This window comes from Malurus melanocephalus, unplaced genomic scaffold, assembly GCF_030028575.1.
Source record: "Malurus melanocephalus ecotype Western Australia unplaced genomic scaffold, MMel_1.1 scaffold_9, whole genome shotgun sequence".
Taxonomy (NCBI): Eukaryota; Metazoa; Chordata; class Aves; order Passeriformes; family Maluridae; genus Malurus; species Malurus melanocephalus.
This window is the reverse complement of record NW_026623241.1, coordinates 5,806,744-5,822,221: the sequence shown is the minus strand read 5'-3', so window position 1 is coordinate 5,822,221 and position 15,478 is coordinate 5,806,744. Positions and strand designations below refer to the sequence as shown.

Genomic DNA, 15,478 nt, shown 5'->3' with positions numbered 1-15,478 from the left:
CATTTTAGCTTTTCTGGTTTGTTCAAATTGCCTGTTTTTCATGCATGTGTCTCTCTTGAATTTTGCCACGTTTTCCTTCCTGRCAATGACACCAGCTCCCCTTACCTGGGGATTAAGCAGAATTTTTTTGTCTTTTTCTGAGCATGTGAATTAAAAAATATGTGCTTTCCAGACACTCCACCCCAACCCAACTGTCAGAGAGCAAAAGCTTCCCTTCTCCCTCTGAACACCCCAAAGCAAAGGAAAACCTCAAAAGCCATCTTCTGTTTTGTTTTCCAGTGTTTTCCTTTTTTGATGTGCTGGGGTTTTCTGGCTTCTAATCCAAAAAAATGTGGCTGGAAACAAGGCTTTGCAGAATATTTTGGCTTCCATTCAGTTAGAGAAGAGTTTTCTAACCAGCCAGCTCCTGCAGCTGACCAGATGAGATTTCTACCTCCATACCCCACTTGCCCCATAACAGCATAAGAGATTGGCTGTTCTTCAGGGTGCATCTGACAATTGCCTTTGTTGGACATCCCAACACACAAGAACTTGACTGAGTCATTGTTCTTTCGATCAGTTTTTTCCCTAGGAGAGCAGCAGCACACACCTCTTACCCAGAGCACGTCCTGGGCAGGGGGAASAGGGGGTGGGCACAGGTGGCTCCTTGATGCCAGAGCAGGGCTGCCCACCCGGRCTCAGCAACTGCCCCTTCTGCACTCTGCTTCGTGCATTTTCCTTTGTTTTCAGTGGGCAGGGTTCAGCCCGTCTCTCCTCGGCAGCAGAACGCATCCAGACCAGACAGATACTAATCAGATGTGACTTCCAGTAAGATCCCTGCCTTTACTTTGTCCGTGGGATACAGTTGTGTGGATGGAAACTGCAGTGTTTTATTATTCCTCCAGTTGTTCCAATGCTTGTCAGAGAACAGTGTCATCTCATTGGTATTTYCATGTGCAATCTCTGCCCGGGGTACAGTCTTCCTCCCTACTCTCACTCTTACGAACCAGATTGTTTTGAAGTGACTAAACCGGGAGTTGATACGTGCAGTTCCTTGCCGGGAGGATTTTCAGCAGCGCTGCCATGGCTTGTGGGCAGAGCGTGCTGTGGCACGCAGAGACAGCAGGCAGGGCATCACACGTGGGAGCTGTGCCGTGCCCAGCCCGCGAAAACACTGGTGAGAGGCAGGAAGGAGCACACAGTAGACCCACAAATCCGCTCCCTACCCTGGGAGTGCCGGGAGTATGTGCCAGGGAGCCCTTCCACAGACTCGGATGGCTCTGTGTTTTCTAGGGAGCAAGTCAGGGAGGTGGGAGGATGGAAAATGTCTGCTGAAATCTGCTCTGTTCTCAATCTCTAGGCTGAAGCTGCCTGGTTTTGGAAGTCSTGACTCAAATACTTCAATGATCAAATACTTCAGGGTCCATGAGGGACAAGGACCACACTTTCCCCTGTGCTGTCCCATGCCAGGGAGCCAACTGGTACCTGGCCCTTGTGTCCTCTTCATGGCAGTGGTTCCATGCTGTGGGCAGCCTGTGGTTTCTGTCAGACCAGTTTGGGTGGACGCCTGCAGAGAGGTGACTCTGGTGCCACCAGCTTGTGGGGCGTTGCCAGAGGTGATGAGCAGACATCTCTGTGTGACACACACCACAGCCCCTGGGGCACCTGGACCACCAGAATGACTGGTGGGATGGCAATGAACAGGGAAGGAATGTAATGGAGACTGTCCCTCCGCTCCACCTGCTGAGTGTCAGGGAGTGGATTCAAGAGCCCTAAGCAAGTAACTTTAAGAATTTTGCCCCCTTTAGCAATCCGTGCTAAAGAGGTCTGCTGGGATGCCGGCACTGACAAAGGATGCTTGCTGCCCACAGTCTTCTCTACACAGCTGGCCATGGGAACAGCTGGGTGAGCACAACAGAGGCATTCACGGGTGCTTTCCTCATTGCTCTGACAGCCTCATCACCCCAGGGAGTGAGTCGGCCTTGGTGGGTGCTCCTCCTGCTCCTGGGATCTCCCTGCTACTCCAGCTGTGGGTACTCCATAGCCACAGAGTCTGTTGTGTCTGGCAGAGAGGCTCCAGCATGGAGGAGGATGCTCCTTGCCATCTCTCCTGGGGCACAGTGGGTGCCCCGCTGGTGGTGGGGGTGCTTTCCAGGGAGGGCTACAGGAGCAGAGTGCAGTGCTGCTCAGGCAAGCAGCTGGAGAGAGCTCAGCCCATGGGAGAGCCCAGCAGGCTCAAACAAGCACAAACAGCCTAAGAAACCTGAGCCAATGAARCTGTCCTGCGCCACTGCTTAGGGAAGTCACACTCTTGTCACAGCATGTCTTTCAGCACCTTGTCCTGCTGGAGGRAAGTGGTTTGGGGGCCACCCAAGGCTGTGGGGGGCAGATCCCCTCAGCAGTGAGGTCAGGTTCTGGAGGCTCCCTGCCAGCCTAAGGCTGTTTGAAGCAGAAGGAAGGCTTCTGGCACTGGCGTGGGATTGCTCTCAAGTTGCTCCAAGTGTCGGTGTGCCCGTGTCTTGGCTGGCTGGTGTTACATGCAGCCAGTCTGTCTGGCTTCTTGGGGTGGGTTTTTCTCCCTTCTTCAAAGGCTGTTTCTTGTTATAGGCCTAGTAGTGGTGGCTAGTAAGATCTTCTCCAGGGAGGGCTTTATGTAGGGCCATGTTTCTTGAGTCTATGGCTTGGCCACAGGAAACTCAGTTCAGAGGGGTGGGCACAGCAGGGCTGAGTTGAAGGAGCCCACTGGAGAAATATGTCCCCATCATCACACTCCTCCTGCTCTCCAGCACAGGTCTGTCTGCATGGCAGGGGAACACTAGACCAGACTGTCAGGGGCTTTCAGAGCTTGCTTCCCTTGAAATACACTTCACTCAGCCGATATTCTTTTAGCAAATTACTAATTCTAGACTCTGCTGCCCATTCATTTGTTCTGCACACACAAATGGATTTGCTGGCTTGTGATGCTGAGCTGGCTTTCAAGTATCTGGCTGTAAAGGTAGCCTTGAGTTCTTATGACTTGATTGTTCCCAACTTGATTTCTCTCCCCCCGCACCCTCCATTGTTGGGTTATGTCACCAGGAARCCTCTGCCAGCAGCAAAGGAAGGAGGAACTTACACCATTCAGGGTGAAAGGATGTCTCCAGGGCATCTTCCTTYTGTGCTGCAGCATCTTCTCTGTGCTAGATCTCTTCACAGCTTCAAAAGAAACTGTTCATGGCAGTGCTGTAGCACACTTTCATCTGCTCTGGACCTTCTCTGGCCTGGGAGAAATCATGGCCAAAGGGCTTCTCTCTGTCTAAAAATACCACTTTGCCAACCCTCAGTTGGTGGGGTGGAAGGACCATGAATCTGGAAGAGAAGGAGCAGGTGACAAGAAGGGCTGACATGTCCCCATATCAGCCATCCTGGATTGCACTCCACTTGTCCTTAACTTGAAATGCATTCTCCCCACCTTGGTGCCAGCAAAGGTCACTGCAGCTCACACATCTCACCCTGGTGCAGAGCTCAAGAGTAAAATATAATAATAAAATACAACAATGTAATAATAATAATAATAATAATAATAACAACAACAACAATAATAGTAATAATAGTAATGAAAAAAGCCAAACACAAAAGACAAGTGATGCACAATATAATCTCTCACCATCTGTTGACCAATGCCCACCCCATTCCCCCAGAAATCCCCTTGCTTTCTGCCAAYTACTCCATTTATGCACCAGGCATGATGCTCTGCAGTATGGAACAGTCCTATTGCTAGTCCAGATCAGCTGTCCTGACCATGCTCCCTCCCAGCTCCCCGTGCTCCTGCTTGCTGRCAGAGCATGGCAAACTGAAAAGTCCTTGACTTAGGGGAAGCACTACTGAGAACAACTAAAACATGTTTGTCATCAACATCATTCTCACACTGGATCCAAAACACAGCACTGYGTCAGTTACTAAGAAGAAAATAAACTCGGGGATATCCTGATGTGCAGTCCTGATATGTGTAGTTGATATATGTATCCCTTTTTCCTGGGATGACTGCAGGACATCCCAGGACAGAGGRTGAAGCCCAAAGATTGATGGTTTGTCCTTATCAGCCTGATGAGAGAGCTGGATGACTCACTGAGGATATGCCTACCCATATTCCACATCAAACRGCTTTGGACATTGGATCTGAACTCTTCACCTGCCAGGAGATGATTCCATCATCATCCCTCCAGTTTCAAAGCCAAAGGGAAGCTGCCTTGTGCTTGATCCAGGCCTTTTATCCCTTCAAGAGATGACAAGGACAAGAAGGATCCTTCCCTGCTGGGATCACTGCTGAGCTTTATAACCAGGCTCAAAACTGACACAGCAGAGCACAGGGATCTGCTCTCTGCTCTGCAAGCTCTCACTGTTTTCTGGGAACTCATCACCCACAGCCCTGACAATGCACCGACACTTTTCTGTGTGCTCCCAGACAATTGCTCAGTCTGACAGCAGTGTCACCTCTTGCCATTAACTCCCATGGGAAGAGGAAGAGGCAGGGAAATGTTTAGGTTAGACCCCAACCTGTAGCTGACTTTAACTGCTCTGCCAGATGCAGACTCCATGGAATTCTTTTTCTGCGTATGACACCTCATCATAAAMTATCTCCCCTTGCCACTGGGGTCTCATTTGCTGAAAAAGAGAAGAAGAGGCTTGCATTGAAGCAAAACTCTAATTCCAGAAGGACTTCGCCAAAACTTTTGGGTTTTACAGACAGGCGACTTTGGATGAAGAAACACAGTACCAGAGTGACTCCACTTCTACAGACACAACTACTTTATAGGGACTGGACGTCACAATAATTCAATAAGTTGAAGAAATAGGATGGGTACAAGGAGCTGAAGTGTGTTTGCTCATTTTGAGCTGAGAGTGTTTTCCCTTCTCAGTATGATGTGTGATTGCTGAGTTAGATACCTGGCTCTGCAGTGGGGTGTCAGCTTGGGCAGTTATCTATCTTTGTAGCCTGTTTTGGATGAACATGCCACTTTCAGCCTGGCCACCCAACCCCCTGACCATGTCCCCCTTTACTGACCGCCAGAACGGGTTATCTAAAGGTGTCATGAGCTCAGTGGTGTTCCCACRGCTCAGCTGGGTTTGTAGAAATGCCATTGTGCCTGATCATGGCAAATATGAGCCATGGRGAAAATGAAATACACAAGGGGCCAGCTCTGCTCTCTGTGCCCAGCCTGCTGTGGTAYTGGAAATCTTGGTGACCTGGGAGTAGGGACACAAAGGAGAAACTGGGTGTGTAACTACTCACAGTCTGCTGTTTTCTACCGTGTGTTTCCCAGTCTTGCTGTTTCTGAAAACCTGGAKGCTTTCTTGAGTCTCTGAGAGTATTTTATCTGTTCTCAATAAAGTAATCTGATCACCCCCAATGGCAGACTGTTGACCCTAAACACTCATTTTATGATGTTTTCATCCAAGGAAATTGMATGCAAGGGATAGGAAGTTAAGCAGAAGGTTCAGAGGTGTTTTTCTGCTGTGCACCTACACACAGCACTCCAGATTGCTAAAGTGCTCTCACATAAGTAGTCAGACCTGTTGGGGTGGTGCTGGTGGTTCTGATAACACCCGACTTTGGGCAGTGCAGGTGCTGGTTGCAAATGCTCCAGCCTGTTGCTATTGCAAACTACAGAATAAATAATGTGGAGATGACCTCTCCAGGTCTCTAGTCCAATCTCCTGATTCAAGCAGGCCCTCTCAACCAGGTGGCTTAAGATTGTGAGCAGAAGGATTGTGAATATCTTGTAGAGTGTTGTTCCTAAAAATTCTATGTGTTCCTATTCTAGTATTCCTCATGGGAAATAAATTCTTGCTAGTATTTAATAAAAATTTTGCATATATACAAGATTCCCATTCTAGCACATTATTATTTATATATATATTTTTTTTTCTTACTGGTGCATGGCACAGTCTAAAGGCAAAGTTTGTSAGGGGAAAACAAATGTTTCTTTCCCTCCTCATGAGTCCAAACAATTTTCAGAGTTAAAATCTCCTTTTCTTCTTCTGACTACTTTTTTAAAGGATATCCTTGCTTCTCTRTGTAATAGTGGAAGAAGTGCCCATTTACAGACATCTGCAGATTCTGGATATCCAAAATATTTGAAAGGAGCTGGCATATAAGAAAGGACTTCCAGGAAAGCCAGGCCCTTCCAGGGCAGCAGTCTGGGGCTTGCTGCAATATCCCACAGGATCTACAGTGACATCTGATATTTCTAGACAAGTTAAAGACCTCAGTTCCAGCCCTATTCTCTGCTCCAAAGTGCTTCTTAGTAGTGTTTTTCACTGGGGAATCTGGAACAAACTAGCTTATGTAGGAACAATTTTAAGTCAACTCTAAACCCTTTTGCACCTAATGTCAGGAAGAAGTATTCAGAACTGCTTAAAAGRTAAAATGCAGTACATGTACCAGATTCTTGCATAATTCCTCACCAACTGACAGAAAAAGCACTTTAAAGGGTTAATTTTTTCCCCCTCAATATAAAGATGAGACTCTGTCACAGAGAGAAGGTTGTTTGGTTTGGTTTTTTTTTTTTTTTTTGGTGAGGTTATCTAGCTAAGAATTCCCTGTCCAGAAACCTATGCTACTTCTATAGAAGTTTAGGGTTTAGAAAATGCAGCAGTTGCTAGGTGGCCAGCTCAAAAATTGCAAATTTAAGATAGAAGCCCATGCAAYCCTACACACGGCAATGAGTGCCACAGCTTCATCTGTGAGTCAGCTGCCCACAGAATAACATTTCTACCAAACTATATACCGTGGAGTCTCCTTCATCAAACACACTCTGAGTCAATGATCAGGAAAAAGCAAGTTAACTTTGCCAAGTGAATGAGATTGAGCGTGTATCAATGACTCCAAGTTGAAAAGAAACAGCTCGTAACAGAACGTTCATGCACACAAATGATAACGATGAATAAAAAGCTTTCCTATACCCCCTGAGAACAAAGTGAGATTCAAAAGAAAACTAATGCTGCCGCCTAGAGAGCAAGGTGGAAAGCTACAAATCCAACCTCTTCGTTCTGACAGTCTGCCACATTATTCAGATCTTGACTCTCCCTTCTGCTCTCGCTTATGGTCCTGTGTCACTCAGGGCAGACTTCTCTCTCTTGCTGTAGATAGCAATGTAGTGTTAGCCAGTACTAACCAGTTACATTTCTGGTTGAGAAAGCCTTCATACCCTTCAAWAGGTGCCTGAAGCAAGGGGCTGAGCGCTTCCAAACTGCCCATAGCTAAGCTGGGAGCTGGAGCCCAGCTGTCCCAGAAAAACACATACACTGTGCCTGCTGAGCAGCAGTACGTGGAGTTCAGGGAACTTTCTTTAACGTGTTTCCTGGGCAATTTTAAAAGCAATTAAAATCCCACAAGAGGGAGAGTTGAAGATTTAATCAGTTTAAAAAAGCTCTTCTTGTAACTCGACATGGGAAAAAAAMCTTTCATTTCTACATTGCATCAGCAAAAGCCAGCAAGGCATCTTCTGACCTTCTTTTCATGTATATGGATGGCTGCACACTCTCCTTCCAGTGAGATCAGGACTGTGCTGGTCCTGTGAAGTTAGAAAATGCCATAAAATCCTAATCAATCAAAATTTTGTCCAACCACCTGAGCTCAGACAGAAAATAGATCCATTTTTGATTCACAGTCATGCCATTCAGCTAGCATAACTCCTTGTTAGCCTCACACACGTAATAAACAAGGTTTTTGATGCCTGAAGATTGCAGTAACATCCTTCTATGACACTGTATTACGATTTATGCTGTGGACTTGATATTATTATGTGTTTATATTATGTTATTATAAGTTATTATGTTGTGGTGCTGTGTCTGGGGAAGTTTAGGTTGGATATTAGGAAAAGATTGTTCAGAGGGCAGCTGGACACTGAAACAGGCCCCCTAGGAAGCACAAAGATGATCTGAGTTCAAGAAGTGTTTGGATAACACTCTTAACATTATCCTAAATGTAATATACCGTTTTAACTTAAAACAAAAAATTAAATCCATCATATTGAAATTCACCATCTTTTTGAGCTCTGAAGCTTCATAAACACCCAGCTGGGGTATATTACTGTTTGGGGTGTTTTTTTGCTTCCAGCCCAGTTGTGCCACACATGACATTCCTCTGTGATTAGTGTTTACTCAAAGAAAATGAAAGCAAGCATGTGCTGGAAAGTAAGGATAGTTTTGACGCTTTAAGGAACTGTAAGGCAAAARCATTGTTGTTTTCAAACCCGAAGTCACTGACCTGAGAATGTTCCTCAGGCATGAAATGTGCYGTACATCTCTGCCCAGCAAAGCCTGACAAAGCCATTGTCTGGGGCCAGGGRTAAGGCAGGTATTGCTTGGCGTGGATCAAAGGTAGAAGCCACCTGTGTAACCCAAGCACTGCAGGAGAGCCCAAAGAGAGTTAATTTCAATCAACCTGCAAGAAGCAGGTGTGCAGCGGAACAGAAAGGAACAAACCCAAGAAATGTGCCCATATYTATGACAAGTGCAAGGAGAGAACCAGACCCCAGTGCTTGCACACCCTCCCTGTGGGAAGGCTCACCAGAACCACTCTGGAGTGCACCCCTWCACAGGAGTCTTGAGATTTTCAATCTTGCTGTGATGTTTGCCACAGAAGTGGCTCTTGGGTGCCAGCCGGRCTGGTGACATCTTTGCCCCAGGGAGCAGAGCCCAGAGGGACAGGGACCTGGAGGGCAGTGCAGGCCCCCTGCCCATGTCTCCAGCATTGTAAAACAGCCCTTACTTACAGCAAGAGCAGAGGGTGCCCAAGTCACTGCCCTCCACCAGCAGGACCTGCAGCTAGGGAGCCAGGGGCAGAAGCTTGGTGCATATCACCACGTCTGGCMGCCACCACAGGAAACCCCTTCAGTGGCTCCCTAGGGATCACTGGCACCTTTGGGCTCAGAACATCCCAGAAAAAAAAGAGCACTGCCTTCAACAGAGATGCTGGGACCTCCTTGATCCCAGGTGRGTCTGTGGGAATGGCATCTGGTACCCATTCCCTTCCTTCCTTGGCACACTCAATCCCTTCTCTGGACAACTGATTACTGCTGTAGAGTCAGGACATCTCTTTCTTATGATCCATCTTTCATAGGAAAATAAGTCAGGATTCAAKATATGACCATACTGTGGATATGTTTATAAACACTGGTTTTAATACAGTAACAGTACTTTGAATATGCAAACTTTTTTATTAAGACAGGCTACATAGAAGGTACATTTAAGGCATTTCCATTCTGACTGTAGGTGACCCTCTCATTTTCTTGAAAAGTGGCCATCTGTCATATCAGCAAGTTCCCATTTGGTGAATTTCTACATTCTTGTGGCTTTCACTGCAAACAGAAGAAAAATATATTAGAAGAGGAACACTACACTTGAATTTTACAGACACATTTTATAAAGTGGAGTCTCCCATGTCCAATGTGTTCAATTAAATGCAGTGATGCATTAACTGCATCACTTACTGTAAGCATTACCACAAAGTAACCATGATGCAAAAAATTATGAGTCACGTACACAGAGTAACTTGCCTTGTTACCTATAAAAACCTGATAAAACCATCTGCAAATTAGAGAACTGTCAAACCACGTGACAAGTCTCACCATGAGGGCTAACATGTCCATTACAAAGCACTAACACAAGTTAAACTTTGCAGTCTGACATGCCAACCACTTCTAATGCTTACAAAATCTCCACCTTTCACATGGGAATTCAGTGGGAAGGGTGTGCTTTCTGATGCATCTCTGCATTTTGAATGTGTGGTTCTCTGAATGCTGGAATCTTCTTAAAGGAAATTTTAGCCAAGTATCCCTTAGTCTGTGAACACTGGTTGGTTTTTTTTGAAGTCCTATACATGGTATTTTGGGGTGCTCCATTTACAAATCTCAGTTTATCAGGCAAGTGAAGATAGAAAAAGAAAGTAACAGAATGCAGATTGTCCTAGATCAGCAGTTTGTTTCCTTATCTTAGAATCAAGTTGGTTTACTCCTTATGAAATTCAAGAGACTTAYATTTATCCAAAAGCAGGATTAATCTATTTATGTACCAATAGTTTTATCTTTTTTAAAAAGAAGGCAGTAGAGTAGATTGGGGATATAAAAGACAAAATCAAGGCCAGAGGGCATAAAACACCAGTAAAGATGTAAGGAACAGTTCTGTCTGAAGGACAAGCCTTACACTAAACCCTGCAGAGGCAACCTCTTCAGCAGTGGATTCACACAGGGCTCTCCAGGAGCCCACACAGTCTGAATGGCTAAAGGAGCTCATGGACAGTACTATCTTGGCCATCAGGGAATTACAACTCTCTCAAAAAAGTCGCTTCATGGATTAAATACAGGTTAGAACAAACCTGCAATTTGGCTGTTGAGAATCACTCCAAGTTAATTGAGAAGCGACTGTTTTATAATTTAGTACTGGATGTGTCCATGTATCTGTTTCTGTATCACCACAGTACACTATTTCAACAACTGGTCATGCAGCTTGCTAAACAGGGCAGAAAAATCTCTTTTTCTTGCCCTCCTAAGGAGTGTGACAGACTGTACCTTAGATTACTTGGAGTGGAATGACCATTGCTTAGGACTATGGACTGTTTTTCAAAGCTGAAATTCTTCCAGTAAAGCAAAGTGTTTTATCTGTGTTGTGTTCATGCCAAGTCAAACAACTTAGAACAACTACTCCAGACTGAACTAGAAGACCCCCAAACATGACAGCTGCTGAACTATAAAAGCAATCAGGAGAGAATCTGACCATTCTGTGCCTCTTCAGACCAAAATACATGTTTCAGAGCATGTAACAAGGCAGCAAAAAAAGATCGTTAAGACAAATTTCTATCTTGTGTGTATAATTGGATTTAATCCCATGTATCACACAAAACATGTACTTTGCATCTTACTCTAAAAAGACATAAGCACCATCACTAATTACTTAAGAAACTTCTTAAAGAGTTGAAATAAGCAGCAGATTTGACTGGAGAACCCTTTGTTCTGTGCGCAATGCTATATTCAGGAATCTGCCATGCATTCATCTGGAACTGAGTGATCATGCCTTAAAAAATAAACATCCTAGAAATGTAAGGCTGGATCTCAAAGCCCATCCTCCTGCTCTGAAAGGACACTGCTTAGGTCATGAGATGCCCTCCTGCCTGTATCTCCACAATATGGTTTTACACCCTCTATGGCTGATACTTAGCACTTCTCTGTCTTCTCTTTGTTGTACTGATTTTACTCAATTTCTCCAAATTCCTGGGAATTTTGATAATATCCTGTACATTATCCAGATCATCATATCCATGCCATTTTGAAGTTTTTATTACATAAAATAGCTCTTTTCAATGTAAAATGCCGATCACTGCTTTTGAACCACAGCATTTCAAACTCTCATAACTTCACCTTTAACAATTTCAGCTGAGTAGATATTTGTCTGCTTATGTGAATGTCAAGTGGAGATAATGTAAAATGCCTTATTAATGTCATGCAGCAATACTTCCATTTCCCCCTACTCTGTTTGGCCAGTTATCGTGCCAAAAAACTAAATCTCATGGATTTGACCAGATTATTTCTGGCAAATCTCTATCTGCTTTGCTTGCTTTCTTCTTTACCTCTGGCTATGTACAAAGCCAATCACGTAATAACTTCAGCATCATTCTAGGCAGGGAATGATGGGTAGATTCCTACATAACATGTCAGAACCTCTTTTCTTCCCTTTTAACAGATTTTACTGTGTGTGAATTTTGGTCCTCTTTTATCTTTTTCCAAACTGGAGGTTTACTAATTTTTTTTTTTTGCAATTTGTGTTTGCTTGGGCAGATAGTGCTGTGCTCTGTTGAAAGTGTTACCAAATTCTGCAGATCTGCGTAACACTTCTTCAGCACTTTCTTTACTGTATTACTTTGAATGTTCTTTGACACTTTCCTTATTATGGCCTATGTTCCCTCTGTCTTGGTAATTAGAATTTTGTAAATCATCTGGTCAGCATTAATCTTTCCTCTGAAACACATTTCAGCCATCCCTTTACTGACATCTGTTCACCATTTTGTAAATTCCCCTCACTGCTATTCTGTTACTCACTTCTACCCTCTGCTGGTAACAGAAACCTTTTATTTCATTAACATAAATTGCCTTTTTATCATCAAAATTCTACTCACAACAGTTCCTCCCAGTTTGTACTGAGAGATTGCTCTACAAAGGTTTCAATTCAGTTGCAATGTGGAATTATAATGCTCATGATATACTGATTCTTTGTCTTTTTAAATTGTTTTTAAAAATTATTGAATTATTAAAGAATAAAATACCCTCTCTCAAATAGCAGGCAGTCTTTCTCTTGATTTTTAGACAACCTGAAGGCAAAATAGCATTTTCTCCTAACATTTAGCATTCTTACTCTTCTCTGTGAAAGAAAGTACAGGAGATTGGATCTTGAACCTAAATATTTTGCATTTGAAGCTGCATTTTGGGTGGGACCTTTCATGTTTTCTGATGGAGAGTGTGGAAGGGTCTAGCATTATATTTAATGGTAGCATGGCATTGTATGAATGTGAGAGGCAACCTCTTCTAAGATGCTCCCCCTCAGGAATCACTAACACAAATATTCTGTACATCTGCATGGACTGGACTGGACTGTATCCAATCGATTTACAGGTATCACGATAAAATCTGTCTCAAGGGATTCATGGCTGAGAGGRCACTGCTGAAACTGCAGTTCAACGGTGTAAATGATCCAAAGCCAATAAATGATCTATCAGGTACCTGGGATGTCAGGGGGAATATTCTGCCTGCATATAGGGAAGGGTAGAATTGACTACCTGTTAGAAAGGCAGAGCACACACTCGTTTCCATAGGTCTCTCCRTCAGTGCCACAAACGGGATGGTAATCCCTTGGACATGTATACGCACCATACTTGGAGCAGTCAGGCTAAGGAAGACATGCACAAAACAAGTAGAAGTTACAGCATTTATACAGGTTTCTGCTCACTTCTGAAGAATACTGGCACGCACTGAAAAAAGGCGTCCAACAGGAGCTGGCACAACATTTTAATGTGTCACATGATCTTCCATGCTCTTATGAGAATTTATCACTTGAGCTTTGGCTCCTACTACCTGGCACGGCCTAGCTGTGGTGCCAGGACATACGTGTGCCACCAAAGCAGCCCTTTCGAGCGTCAGTGGGACACACGGACAGCGAGTRCCCGTGAAGGGCAAGGCAGACGGAGATGGGAAGAGACGGGAATCGCCAGGGCTGGTGTGCTGCGGAGCCAGCAGCCTGCCGGGCCCGTCGGCTGTGGGGAAAGACCACCGGTTAGCCGCGGGGCCAGGGCGGGCACAGACCCGCAGCGTGGGGCCCGTGGCTGTGGGGAAGGGGCTGCCGGCAGCAGCGACAGTGGGGAAGGGACAGGCGACACTCACCGCGTAGCTGGCCATGGCGCCGGGACACGACAGGAGCCCTGTGGAGAGCAAGCGRCGTTAACGACGCCTGGTCCCGCACGGATCGCCCCGACCTCCGCGGGACCGGCCCTGGCTGTTACCGACCCGACACTGCCCCGTCCCGGCACCCCCTGACAGTCTCTGTCCGGTCCTGGGACACCCTGACCAGCCACTGTCCGATCCCAATATCCCCCGACCGACCGCAGTCCCGGCCCAGCTGCCTCGGGAACCATCCTGTGCCGGTTCCCCGCCCTGCCTCAGAGGGGATTCCGCCTCCACGCCCCTCAGCCTGCCGGGGCACGGTGCCGGCTCCCTGGACGCTTTTCCCTGCGACAGGACCGGCCCGTCTCCCACCTCCCCGGCCCCGGCTCCCCTCCCGTCCCCGAAGCGCCAATGCCCCGGCGCGGTGCGCGGTACCGGCGAGGAGCACGGGTAGCAGCAGGAGCGCCAGCGGCCGTGCCATGTCGCCAACTGAGCGGCAGCGGGGACAGCGACAGCGACAGCGACAGCAACGGCTCCGCAGCGTGAGGGCCAACGGCGGGGCGCGGGGCGGGGCACGGGGCTGGCACGGGCCGCAGCGGGCGGGAACGGCATCGCCCTCAGGGCATGCCACCGGGGGACACGCGGATAGCACGGCTGGAGCCTCCCCACGAACACGCTGATGGGAGGGAAAACTTTCCCGTCAGAGCTGCGCGAGTGGACAGCGCAGTTAATGGTGGGGGGCGGATCTGCAGTTTCTGGGTTCCTCAGGTTTCCCTGCTTGGCTTCAGCTCGTCAGGGCTGTGCTTACATGGAAAATGCCTTGGGCGATGCAGAGAGGTTGGAAATGTGCACGCAGTGCCGTGTGGCTGTTAAGGTCATAGCCCTCACCTCATAAAGTGACATGAGAGGTTTCTGAGCTTCTGCTGAGCTGTGAGGGTGTTCCTGACAAGAGAAAAATTCATACAGTCCCAGCAATAAAGCCAACTGACCTGTCTCCAAAGGCAGCAGGGGCTGGAAAGCATTGGCATGATGTCCTGCCAGCATGGCTGGGTGTCTCGGCAGCACTCCTTCCCCTTTCCGAAGAGTATCTCAYCTGTTGGTCAGTGGTCAGCTTTGCAGACCCCAGGATCTGGCTCTGCTAATGATTTCATGCAGTTTCCTGAAATCTAGGGTATGAAATTCTTGTAAAATGGCCTGTGCTCCTGTGTATGAGCTGGGGTTAAGCCTGTCAAGTGTTTTGATATTGTCCCTGTCGGTACATACACGGGCATCACACACATGTTTCTTGTCTCTAAGTCCTTTCAAATACCGTTTTCTTCTGTGTGTTTCTGGYAGCATGTCCTGCCCACATGGCATCATTGGGAGGTTATTTTGTCATCTGCTTAGTATGTTTGAATTCATCCAAGTATCCCCTGCGAATTGATTGCAGTTTCAGATTTTCATTCAGAGCACGCCTTTGAGTTTACTACCCAACACAAGGGATGTTTCATGCAAAAGCCTCTGGCTTGGCTATTTTAAGCAAGACACCTCATCAGAATGTGTTTTTGGCTGYTGAACCATGCAGAGGGTTATTTCTCTCTGCATGGTTATTTCTCTCTAGCTTTCCCAACTTTTTACCCCAGCTTTGTCACCCTTTGAGATGCGGGTGTGTTTCTGTTTCCTTGTTATTGGTGGGATGGTTGCTGGGTTTGCCATCCTTGGGGGAAGGATCGCCAGGGGGATGAACACTGGAGAGTTATTCTGGGGTGRGTTCCTTGATTTTTCAAAGAAACCGTGCCAGCTGAATGTGAAGAAAGCAAAAGCAAGGGTAGGAGTTCTTTCTTAGATTGTGAATTTCATAAGTTCATAAGTTCCTGACTGTTTCACAGTAAAATGCACAGCTCTTGCGCAGAGCTCAGTGCTCCAGAGGAGCTTTCTCCTGGACAGCTCCTGCTCAGCATGGGTGTGTACTGTCATCACATCACCTAACAGAATAGCTGCCCCTAACAAACATTCTCTACCCTAATGTATTTTCCAACAAGTTAGAATTCCATGCCCATCGATGTGTTGCAGTTGATCCCAGACAAATGGTGTGAATGGGACCATTT

At 46.4% G+C, this 15,478-nt stretch overlaps 1 protein-coding gene across 1 annotated transcript; it reads right to left on the bottom strand.

Moving 5' to 3' along the window:
- Nucleotides 1–9,109: 9,109 nt before the first annotated feature.
- SPINK2 (serine peptidase inhibitor Kazal type 2) lies at nucleotides 9,110–13,948 on the bottom strand. Its single transcript, XM_057376537.1, has 4 exons — nucleotides 13,827–13,948; nucleotides 13,392–13,429; nucleotides 12,791–12,900; nucleotides 9,110–9,323 (listed from the first exon to the last, which is right to left on the bottom strand). Exons 1-4 carry the CDS (start codon nucleotides 13,870–13,872, stop codon nucleotides 9,278–9,280), a joined length of 240 nt encoding a protein of 79 aa, XP_057232520.1. The 5' UTR covers nucleotides 13,873–13,948; the 3' UTR covers nucleotides 9,110–9,277.
- Nucleotides 13,949–15,478: the final 1,530 nt, after the last annotated feature.